Genomic DNA, 12,597 nt, shown 5'->3' on the forward strand with positions numbered 1-12,597 from the left:
CACCTGTTAACTCGCAAAGCATCCCTGGCCTGCTCTCGAGTTGCCATAGGGAAGGGGGATGGGAAACCGACGAAACAGCACAGCAGCCAAAGACAGATGCACATTATCTCTATCAAGGCTGTCTGCCAGGGTTACCCACAGCAGCTGGAGGGGAGTGATCTCTACAACCCACGAAATTGCTCTGTTGACGAATGTGGTTGATGACACACCCTGGGGGGAGGGGGGGAACAGGGTCATGATTGGGGCATAAATTACGTGGGGTCAGAGCTGGCTTCACTTGGGAATGTGCTGACATGAAGCTCCTAATAAATAACTGAATTTATTTTGAAGCTTGGCTCGAGGCTCATGATTTAATTAGGGCATCTGTCGGAGCTCTGACAACACCTTCAACCCAGCTCCTCCAAAAGAGATTAAAAGTAGAAAAACAAAGACTCCTAAAATTTACATTCCCCCACACAAATTCTAAGGACAAAACGTTTAGGACATCATAGGATTTACCCACAACCATTAGAATAGTAAAAGACACAAGGCTCACTACACTGCACAATCCCCTGGAGCATCTCAATCACGAAATTCCAGAACCCTATAAAGATCCATTCATTCACTCAGCCATTTTGTCAGCCACCCCAGAAACATCGCTGCTGTCATGAAGTTTATAGAAACCAAATAAACCTTCTCTCCTCCATTTTATTTCCAGCGCCTTTCTCCCGGCTTGTTACCGGACCAGATTTTTCTTCCTACAATAGCAAATGGTGATCACATGACTCTGGGACACTGCAACGATTGTAGATATATGCCGGTGGCCAAAAATCCAAATTCTGATCGCAAGTTGTAAATTACCTCTTTCAGTGTTGTTGTAACTTAGAACGGTTGATGAATGAACAGTTGTAAGTCGAGGTCCACCTGTACAATGAATGCTCAGCAGAAGACATTTTCAGAACTTCTAACTAATATGTGATAGGAAACCTAGTGACGGTGACCTTGAATGAACCACAAAGACGTTTGCCCAACGATACAGTCTGTTTTGAAAATCACAGATAATGCCAGGTAAGTGACAGCCGCTTATTTGAATGGTAGGATTTCCTGCTTGAGCAGGGAGTTGGACTAAAACAGGGGTCAGCAACCTGCAGCTCTGGAGCTGCATGTGGCTCTTTCACCCCTCTGCTGTGGCTCCGTCACTCAAAATATGCCTCACAACCACCCATGTGCAACACCCGCCAGCACGCAATTTATTGAGCTTTTCAAGGCCCGGTAGGTCAACCATGGATAAATAAAAGTTTCAGGAGAAAACAGAACATTTAATTCAACTACATATGCTAGTTTTGTGGCCGCTCAAGAAATAGTCAGGCACAGGAAGAGTTTTGTGGCTCCCGGTATTTTCTTTTCTGTGGGAAATGGGTCCAAAAGGCTCTTTGAGTATTTAAGCTTGCAGACCCCTGGACTAGAAGATCTCCAAGATCTCTTCCAACTCTGTTGTTCTGTTAAGTGTCAGGCACAAAGAAATCAGAACCACACAATGAGTTCCAGTTAAGCTCAGGCCTATATCATTGGTGGTATTCAGCCGGTTTGGATTGGTTCAGGCGAACCGGTAGTGGCGACCTGCCCACCCACCCTGGTGCTATGCCGTCCTATTTAGCTATGTTTTCTAAGCCGCGAGCATGCATGCATGCACACGGTACGCGCGAGCAAAGTGTATGCACAGAAGGCCGTACGCATGCAAGGAAGGCACACACTCACATTTTCGGTGCACGGCGAACCAGTGGTAAAATTATGTGAAACCCACCTCTGGCCTGTATCCAAGAATCTAGTCATGGCTTAAGACCTGGCTATCTACAAGACCGCATTCTGCCACCGACTGCCTCCCACCGACCGGTACGCTCACACAGAGAGGGCCTCCTCAGGGTGCCGTCAGCCAAACAATGTAGACTGGCGACCCCCAGGAGGAGAGCCTTCTCTGTGGGGGCCCCTGCCCGCTGGAATGAATTACCCCCGGACATACAAAGCCTTCCGCAGTGAAGACCCTGTTATTCCAGCAAGCCGCTCTGATGGGATAAATGATTTTAATTTGGTTTTAATGGGGGTTTTAAAATTGGTTTTAAAATGAGAGTTTTAAATTTGGCCTATGATTTAATTATTTTAATCTGCTTTTAAATTCTATTTTGTACATTGTTTTTATTATGGCTGTTCACTGCCCTGAGTCCTTCGGGAGAAGGGCGGTATATAAATTAAATAAAATAAATAAATAAATAGTCAACTAATTTACAACACTAAATCTGCACTAGATGAGAGTTATTGGAATTCAAGAGAAGTTGGACTTAGACTGCTTATGAGAACCTAATGATACCAGGCTGATTCCTCTCTTGACTCCACCCCCATCTCCTACATGAAACTTCAGTTCCACAATTTTCAACTATCTTTGGCTGGGAACTATGGGAAATGAAATCCGACACAACAAGAAGGTGCCAGATTGGGAAAAGGTCAACAATGAATGTAAGAAAGAAAGGGGAAAAAAAAAACCACTTTGTTTTCTTTGCTTTTCTTGGGAAATTAATTACCTTTTCTCTTGATGTAGAAGTTGGGCTGGGGAGAAAAACAACTCGGAGGGGGGAAAAAAGGATTGAAGAGACAGCTGGGAGATTTAAAAAAAAAGGAGCTAGCAAATGGAGCAAGTAACAAAGTAGGGAATTACTGAAGCAGTTCTACATCACTTGCAAGGACATTGCTTAGGTAAGGCAGCTAACTTTGCTGATGGTTTTTTCTTTTTTTTTCTTTTTTCTTTTTTGCTATTGTCATTGCGGTCCTGTGTAAGCCACACGTCTTGAACAATAGTGCAGAACGGACTCCAGAGGACTTTAAAGAGACTCTTCATCCAAACCATTCGTTGTTTTAAAGGGTCTGTAATTTCTGTGGAAGTATCTCCAAGGGAAGACGAGCCCATCGGCTGCTGGAGCTAGCCCATTGCTCAACCAAATGATTCATAGCATTACAGAGCTCTCGCTTGGCGTCACGTCGAAACGGCATACGTTTCACTCGTTCAGACTACAAAAGAACAAGTCTATTGCCTCCTGCGTAATTATCTGATGCAGACAGCAAACCTGTTAAGTCACCATTGAAGGTTCTCGCAAAAGAAAACACCTGTTATCTTGCTGTCGGAAAGTCATTTGCTGGATCTTTCCTTTCCTTTCCTTTCCTTTCCTTTCCTTTCCTTTCCTTTCCTTTCCTTTCCTTTCCTTTCCTTCCCTTCCCTTCCCTTCCCTTTTTCCTTTCCTTCCCTTCCCTTCCCTTCCCTTTTTTCCTTTCCTTTCCTTTCCTTTCCTTCCCTTCCCTTCCCTTCCCTTCCCTTTTTTCCTTTCCTTCCCTTCCCTTCCCTTTTTTCCTTTCCTTTCCTTTCCTTTCCTTTCCTTTCCTTCCCTTCCCTTCCCTTCCCTTCCTTTCCCTTTTTCCTTCCCTTCCCTTCCCTTCCCTTTTTCCTTTCCTTTCCTTCCCTTCCCTTTTTCCTTCCCTTCCCTTCCCTTCCCTTCCCTTCCCTTTTTCCTTCCCTTCCCTTCCCTTCCCTTTTTAGCAGGCTAATTCTGCTGACTGCCAGGAGTTTGATCCTGACCGGCTCAAGGTTGACTCAGAATTCCATTCTTCCAAGGTCGATAAAATGAGGATCCAGATTGTTGGGGCTAATATACTGACTCTGTAAACCACTTAGAAAGGGCTGTAAAAGCACTGTGAAGCGGTATATAAGTCTAAGTGCTATTGCTATAGAAACATAGGATTGGAAGGCAGCTCAGTGGCCTTCTAGTTTAACCCCCTGCTCAAGGCGGGAAACCTTACACCCATGGTGGCAAACATATGGCACACGTGCCACAGGTGGCACGCAGAGCCCTCTCTCTGGGCACGTGCACCATCGCCAGCTGCTCTTCGGTTTCCGGTGCACGCATGCACGCTGGCCAGCTGATCTTCGCGTGTGCCGGAACCCCAAAAACCTGAAAACCAGCTGGTTTTTGGGTTTCCAGGGCTCTGACACCAGTGAAGATCAGCTGGCTGACGCGGAAACTGGAAGACCAGGTGGCCGATGCACGCATGCACACTGGCCAGCTGATCTTCGCGTGTGCCCGAGCCCCAAAAACCTGAAAACCAGCTGGTCTTTGGGTTTCCGGGGCTCCGACACCCGCGAAGACCAGCTGGCTGGCGCGGAAACTAGAAGACCAGGTGGCCGGCGCATGCATGCACACCAGCCAGCTGATCTTCGAGTTTCCGGTGCTCCAGTTTGGGCACGTTCTCACATTCCAGTTTGGGCACTCGGTGCTGAAAAGTTTCGCTATCACTGCCTTATACCATCTCAGTCAAATGACTGTCCAGTCTATTTTTGAAAACCTCCACTGATGGAGCACCCATAACTCCAGGAGGCAGCTTGTTCCACTGATTAATTGTTCTCACTGGCAGAAAATCTCTCCTTACTTCTAGGATCTCTTTAATGATCTTCTACCCATTACTTCTTGTCCTGTTTCTGTTGCTTTGGAGAATAAGTCAACCCCCTCTTCTCTATGATAGGACCTCAAGCACTGGAAGACAGTCATTATATCCAGAGGTGGTATTCAGCCGGTTCGGATCGGTTCGTCCAAACCGTGCACCTGCCCATCCGCCCCAGCTCTATGCCATTGTATTTAGGCACGATTTTGAGGCCGGGCGCATGCATGAAAGGCACACGTGTGAGCAAAGCGCATGCACAGAAGCCGGGCGCATGCGCGAAAGGCAGGCATACACATGAACTGGGAGCTCGCAGTAACATAATGTGAAACCCGCCATTGAGTGAATCCCCTACGAGCCTTCTCTTTGATAGACTAGACATACCTTACGTCCCTCAACCTTTCATCATACAATTTAGCCCTTTGTCATCTTTATTACTCTTCTCTGCACGCTTTCTCAAGTCTCAGCATATTTTTTTTCATTTTTTTGCTGCTTCTGCAAATGAGAGATTTCACGAAGTCATCATTTTCACCTTATTTCACCTATTCTTTATGGACTACGTCTGGGTACAGAACAGGACTGCCTGCCAGTATTGCATTACTCGCGCAGAATTGAAATGAATATGCAAGTAGTCCTTGAAGGAACCGCCACAACGGAGCTCAACATTTCTGTTGCTAAGCGCGACACTTGTTAAGGGAGCTGTGTCCCATTTTACGACCTTTCTTGCCACAGTTGTTAAGTGAATCACTATAGCTGTTATGTTAGCGACGTGGTTGTTAAGTGAATCTGGCTCCCCCGTTGACTGTGTTTGTCAAAAGGTCGCAAAAAGGGATCCCGTGACCCCGGAATACGGCAGCCGTCATAAATATGAGTCATTTGCCAAGCGTCTGAATTTTGATCACATGACCATGAGGATGGTGCAATGGTTGTCAGTGTCATAAGTGCCATTTTTTTCAGTGCCACAGTAACTTTGAACAGTCATTAAATGAACTGTTGTAAGTCAAGGATTACCTATAGTTCATGCATCCTCCGTCATTTTCTTCTGCTTTGCACCTTGAGGACCCTCGCCTCCATTCCTACCCCCAGGCCATTTCTCAACACTCTTAGGACTAGAACCATTTTCAGACATAGTCCTAATGAAAGGTCAGAGAGGGACAGAATGTCTCTGAATCTTCAACCAGGCCAAAGGACAAGCCACTTGGCAAAGCATCTACTTACACTTCCCTTATCTGCCCCATTATGTGTCTATGGAGATTCTCCATCAGTATAGTGGATAGGATAGGATAGGATAGGATAGGATAGGATAGGATAGGATAGGATAGGATAGGATAGGATAGGATAGGATAGGATAGGATACAATCAGAGCAGAAAGAAGACGAGGAAGAGGAATAGCATAAAGTAGAGTAAGTAGAGTAGACTAGTGTAAAGTGTAGTGTAGTGTAGTGTAGTGTAGTGTAGTGTAGTGGAGTGGAGTGGAGTGGAGTGGAGTAGAGTAGAGTAGAGTAGAGTAGAGTAGAGTAGAGTAGAGTAGAGTAGAGTAGAGTAGAGTAGAGTAGAGTAGAGTAGTGTAAAGTGTAGTGTAGTGTAGTGTAGTGGAGTGGAGTGGAGTGGAGTGGAGTGGAGTGGAGTGGAGTAGAGTAGAGTAGAGTAGAGTAGAGTAGAGTAGAGTAGAGTAGAGTAGAGAAGAGAAGAGCAGAGCAGAGCAGAGCAGAGCAGAGCAGAGCAGAGCAGAGCAGAGCAGAGCAGAGCAGAATAGAATAGAATAGAATAGAATAGAACAGAAAACTTCATTGTCACATTGAATGTGCACTAATCAACATACATTAAAATGAAATTTCGATGCATACAGCTCTCAAAGGGTCATCACCTCCAAAATTCACTACGTAACCATGACAGAATAAATAAATAAATACAAAATTATGCATATACCCACGTATATTATATGACACAGAGAAACAACACAGTGTAGTTCGGATGTATAGCACTCGTGGGTTGCTACCAGTTCGTCCCGGATTGGGCAAACCAGTAGCAGACGCAGTGGGAGGCTCCACCCACCCGCTCAGATGCTTCTGCACATGCGTGTGCGCACACGCAAGCATGCAGCACCCATGAGCGAACCGGTAGTGACGGGTTTTGAAACATATAGATGTACATGGTGAGGAAAAGCACTGTGACTTCTCATCCTGCCTTAGGCACTGTAGTCAGCTGGATAACTTTGGGCCAGTCACTCTCTTTCAGGCCCTAGAAAGAAGGCAATGGCAAAACCACTTAATGTAAAAATGTTGCCCTAACTGTGAGCATCTATGTAGTTACCCGGAATGGAGATGGATTTCAAGAAACCATGGAAACAACGGGCCAACGCTTCTCAGCCTAAACACTCTTCCAGGACTTTGCAAGAAATTAGGCAGGTTAACAGTTAGTCCTTGATTTACGACCACAACTGAGTCCAAAATTTCTTTTGCTAAGCGAGACGGCCGTTAAGTGAGCTTTGTTGCATTTTGCGACCTTTCTTGGCCCGCTTCTTAAGCGAATCACTGCACTTGTTAAGTTGATAACTTGGTTGTGAGGCGAATTTATTTATTTATTTATTTATTTATTTTATTTAAATTTGTATGCCGCCCTTCTCCTGGTGGACTCAGGGCGGTGCACAGCCAAGTAAAAAACATCCAATACCAAAGTTAAAAATTTAAAAGAATTATATCCTTTGGCCGAAAAATTAAGAACCTTACAACTAAAACCCATTAAACAATTAAAAATCTAATATCTCAAAAACGGTGGGGGGGGTGGGGGTTCACGTCTGCCCTGCCTGATGGAAGAGAAAAGTTTTTAGGGCGCGGCGAAAAGCCCGGAGATCTGATATCCTCCGTATCTCCAGGGGCAAATCGTTCCAGAGGGCAGGTGCTGCCACAGAGAAGGCCCTCCCCCTGGGGGTCGCCAGCCGACACTGCCTAGCTAACGGCACCCTGAGGAGTCCCTCTCTGTGGGAGCGTACTGGTCGGTGGGAGGCTATCGGCGGCAGAAGGCGGTCCCGCAAATACCCAGGTCCGATGCCATGGAGCGCTTTAAAGGTGGTAACCAATACCTTGAAGCGCACCCGGAAGTCCACCGGGAGCCAATGCAGCTCACGCAGGAGAGGTGTCACATGGGAGCGCCCTCTCACTCCCATAATCCCCCGCGCAGCCGCATTCTGCACCAGCTGGAGCCTCCGGGTGCACCTCAAGGGGAGCCCCATCGATTTTGCTGATCAGAAAGCTGCAAAAGTTTGATCACGTGACCAGCGGACATTGCAAACAGAGGTGGGCTTCACATAATTTAACAACCGGTTGGCCCCAGCACCAAAAATGTGAGCGCGGCACGCGCCTTCCATGGATGCGCACAGCCTCCTGAACATGCACTTTACTCGCGCACGCACTTGCACGCGTGCACACGGCTTAAAAAACGCAGCTAAACAGGACAGCATAGCGCCGGGATGGGTCTCCAGAGGTCACAACTACCAGTTAGCCTGAACCGATACGAACCGGCTGAATCCCCACCCTTGACTGCAACCATCCTAAATACCTGCCAATTGCTAAGTATCCAAATTTTGTAAGCCGAGGACTACCTGTACTCTGTGCTCTTTGGAAAAAGGACCAGGATAAACCTAGAGAGAATAACTACAAAAGCAAAGAGGAGGACTTATCCATTCACAGTCATCTATCCAGAGAACAATTTGGCTCTGGCTTGTTGAACCGACCAGTTCGTTCTCACAGGGAGGGACTACTCAGGGTACCGTCAGTCAAATTATGCCGACTGGCGACTCCCAGGGGGAGGGCCTTCTCTGTGGGGGCTCCAACCCTTTGGAATGAACTGCCCCCGGAGATACGGAATATCCCTGATCTCCGTGCTTTCCGCCGTGCCCTCAAGACCCTGATGTTCCAACAGGCGGGGCTAAGCATACGAACACATGTGAATGATTTTTTAAATGTTATCTAATTCTGGGTTTTATTTAATTGACCAAACTAAGTAATAATTTTAATTAGCAATTTTATGATGTTTGTGTGTCTATATTTTTCTTGACTGTACACCGCCTTGAGTCCTACGGGAGAAAGGCGGTATAGAAATATAATAATAAATAAATAAATAAAATAAATAAATAAAGAAGAGAAGTGATTTTTGGGTAGAAATAAGCAATACCGACGGAGGAAAATAAAAACATAGAAGCTTGATTTGTACGGCATGTGTGACCTTATAGAGCAATTCTCAGTTTCTTGGTGTTGGGATGACTCCCTCTTTTTCAAACTTCCTGTCGAAGGAACTTTGATGGAATCGAATCTGTAGCTTTTGTAGCTGCCTTTCAAAAGTGTGTACCCCACTTCCCATTTTCTTGAATAAAATGGGATTATTAAATGAGGTTAATAATAAATTTATCCCTATACAGGTAGTCCTGTATTTACCACTGTTCCTTTAGTGACCGTTTGAAGTTGCCACAGCACTGGAAAAAGTGACTTATGACCAATTTTCAGACTTATGACCATTGCAGCATCTCTGCAGAGATTCGCTTAACAACTGTGGCGAGACACAAGGGCAAGGCAAAAGTTACTGTCTTTCTTAGCAACTGAAATTTTGGGCTCAATTGTGGTTGTAAATCAAGAACTACCTGTATGATAGACATTTTAGCTAGTCCTTGACTTATAACCGTTTGAAGTTATGATGGACCCCAAGGAAGCCACTTACAACCCGATTTCAAGTCTCTGCCCCTCCTCCATGATCAAGTGAGCTTGTCAACCAGCTCACACTTACGGGTTGTTTGCAATATTATGTGGTCATGTGACCACAATTGAAGATGAAATTTCTTCCAGAAACTGGCATATATTTCCGATTTCCACCAAAACCCAACCCATATTAAACAGTGGGTTCGCTTAACAACTGCCATGGTCATTTTATGACCACCACAAAACAGATTTGAATTTCATGTCAATCACATGGTGATCTGCTTTACGACCAGCATGATTTACTGGGAAAAGGAACAGGAGCTTATCCTGTTATGCGGCACTAGGGATTTGAACTGCTGAACTGCTGACCTTTCAATCAACAAGCTCAGCATCTTAACCACTGAGCCACCACATCCCTTCAATTAGTAGATAACATACTGCTTATCTCCTACAGTATTCCACTTCAAATCTGCCCTCCAAATAAATGCTTACAGTTGGAAGGGTCCTGAAAGTTGAAATTCTAATTTATCGAGTTGCAAACATTTCCTGCAAAAATTCTGTTGTACAGAACATTAGTTGTTACAGTGAAATGCTTCGTGCTTTGAGTGTTTGCCTTTCTGTTTCCTTTTCATATGATGGTTTCTTTTCATGGAATGGCATATACCTTCGAGCTATTCTTAATAATAATAATAATAATAATAATAATAATAATAATAATAATAACAACAACAACAACAACAACAACAACAACAACAACAACAATGATTTGCAAACTGAAGTTGACCAATTGTGGAGGAAGAAATCAATGGTTGTACCAATAGTAATAGGAACTCTTGGAGCAATACCCAAAGGGCTGCCTGGATACATGGAAATTTTCAACTTATCAGACCTGAATATACTGACTTTGCAAACAACCACCTTACTCAGAACTGCCTATATACTCAAACGTTCCCTAACAGCTCTTAGAACCTTGGTTAGGACTTGAACTGTTAAGTTTTTACCAGTCCCAGACTGTGAATCCAATTGAAGATTAAATCTTAAATAATAATCATTTACCAGTTCCAGACTACGAGTTGAATTGTAAATTAAATCTTTAATAATAATAATAATAATAATAATAATAATAATAATAATAATAATAAATAATAATAATAATAATAATAATAATAATAGTAATGATAAATGATAAATGTGTTACATGTCACTGACCACTTTTTGATAAAACAACTGGAATGTTCTCTCTTAATTTATTTCAGTTCCATACTTGCTGGACAGAAATAATGCAAAGAAAGTAAAGATTATGATAATAACCAAATTGATTGTCAGGTTCACTGAGAGAGAGAGTTGCAAATTAAAGGGGAAAAATGCACTTAACATGTTTTTATAGCCATTTTCAACTGCTCTTTCTTTTTATTTTCTATGTTAACTTTTAAGCTTCAAGAACGGTAAATTAGAAGACCGGCAGTTAAATCTAAAGTCCATCTGCTAATTTACAAATATGGCCAGAAGTCACTACTTCCAATATTATCCTACCAGCTTTTATCACATTTATACCTACTACAAATATGAAAAGCGAACACCTTTATACAGAAACAATTTACCCAAAACAACTAAACGAAATGACTACCTCGTCGTCACATTCCCTGCCCTGAAATCTTGACAGCTCCCGAAAGTCGCCTTCTAAATATCACTTTATTCTGAATTAGGTAACCCAAAGCCATCGCCCATCCAAAGATCTTCCATGATCCAAACGGGGGAAAACAGAACATCCTGCCAGGCTTCCATAGTTTACATTACGGGGGGGAAAATTAAGACATGAAGAAAAGTTTCATTTTGCTTTTCCCAACATTGCTTCCATCGTGGGTAAGAGGAAAAAAGGCATTTGATTGTATAGACAGAAATGTGGCAGCTTTCGATCTTGCCGATCGGCCTTATCTGGAAAAGTCGGCCGTCTCTTGACTGTCTTCCTATACACTTAAAAATTCAGAACTGTCACTCCACGAGACTTCTGCCAAATTCTGTACTTTTCCAAGCCTTTGGGGTTTAATGATTTAATGATTTCCTTTAATGATTCCCCCAGTCTTGCTACTTACTTGGCTGTCTTTTTTTTTTTTTTTTAAAGATATCAAAGGTATGCACAAGAGTGCATTGGCCAGCATTTCTCATCTAATTAACAACCACCAGGATTAAATCCGAGGAGACAAGGAGATCTCGTCCTGCTCCTTTCCCTTTGGGGGTAGAAGGGGGTTAGGAGAACAAGCACCCATGTCAAACTCACAATACCGAAATAGCTGCCCAGCTGCCTTCGGTTTTGTTAATCAAGGATGTTAAGTCCTTCCTCCAGAAGGACTTACATACTTGGAAGAAGAAGATGCAATTCTCTCTATCTGCCTTCGTACTAATTTCTGGATCAACCCAGAAAATATTTCTTCGGCCGCTTCAGGACAAATCCCTGCTTTTCAATCCAACTCTTTTTCATTCTCTCCCTTTCACACATGGGCATCCACCAGCCAGCCCACCCACCCACCCACCCTCAACCATAGTTACTTCACGGCCCGGTTTCCGTTTCCAAAGAGAGGCCAGTTTGGGAAGCAGGCAGCCCCCCCTCCGTCTCCTTACCTTACATCCAAACATCAATGACAACGTGTTGTTCGTACAGGCAACTTTGCAGTGGCAAATCATTGGTGTAATGCGGTCAGAATAGTTAACAACCCTGCACATTCCTTGAGGGCTGCAGCTGAAGCAGCCGAGGAGAGATATAGATAGATCTTTTGGGGGGGGGTGGAAACAACAGCTAACCCAGACAAGGGAGAGTCAACATCTTCAGCTCAACAGCTAGCTGGATTCTGTGCCTCTTTGCCTTCTCGGTCACAAGCCGTCTTCCCGTCTCTTCGCCACCTGTGCCCCCAATTCAACCATCCCCTTCCAGATGAATCAACATTGCAGCATTAATCGTGAAGTGTCAGGGGTTCCCCTCTTCCACTGTGGGGGGGGGGGAGGGAAGAGCTCATTAAAAAAAAAAAAGAAGCTCTCCCACTTCCCCACTTCCTCACCCCCACCCTTCGCACGGAGCAGGGGGAAAAAAATGGAAAAGGAAGGTAGCAGGTGGATGCACATTAAACATGTACAACGATGCTCCCCGCCTACTCCAAATAATCACACGCGATTGTCATGCTAGCTTGGAGTGGGCTGAAAGATCAAGGAAAACACCGCAGCTCTCCTTTTGGTGTACAGCCAGTGCCTTGCTGCAAGACACGGTCATGGTGGAAAGGATGGGGGAGTGGGGGTTGGGGGGGGAGAGGGGAAAAAAAAAGTGGAGCCTCCGAAGCTTTTCTGAAGATCCGTTCAAGAAAGATACATCCTCCTCATCCCTGCCTCCTCCCTGCCTCCCACGATAAGGAGGAGGATGGATCCCGTCTGCAGCAACAGCAGCAGCTTCCTCTCGGTG

The 12,597-nt window shown here is 44.6% G+C and overlaps 1 protein-coding gene across 20 annotated transcripts in view; it reads right to left on the minus strand.

Moving 5' to 3' along the window:
- Positions 1-12,597, minus strand: part of DLG2 (discs large MAGUK scaffold protein 2) — a 1,136,581-nt gene that overhangs the window by 634,232 nt on the left and 489,752 nt on the right. The window contains exon 1 of one of the 20 annotated variants that reach the window (XM_087895802.1): positions 11,769-12,398. The exons of 18 other annotated variants lie outside the window; for them this stretch is intronic. In XM_087895802.1, the coding sequence (XP_087751928.1) occupies positions 11,769-11,870 (102 nt within the window). In that variant the 5' untranslated portion in view covers positions 11,871-12,398. Of the gene's footprint in view, positions 1-11,768; positions 12,399-12,597 lie in introns of those variants that run through there. One more of the 20 variants, XM_087895811.1, reaches the window with a different exon arrangement.

The sequence above is a fragment of the Pantherophis guttatus genome, chromosome 5 (assembly GCF_059756535.1).
Source record: "Pantherophis guttatus breed Tessera chromosome 5, ASM5975653v1, whole genome shotgun sequence".
Taxonomy (NCBI): domain Eukaryota; kingdom Metazoa; phylum Chordata; class Lepidosauria; order Squamata; family Colubridae; genus Pantherophis; species Pantherophis guttatus.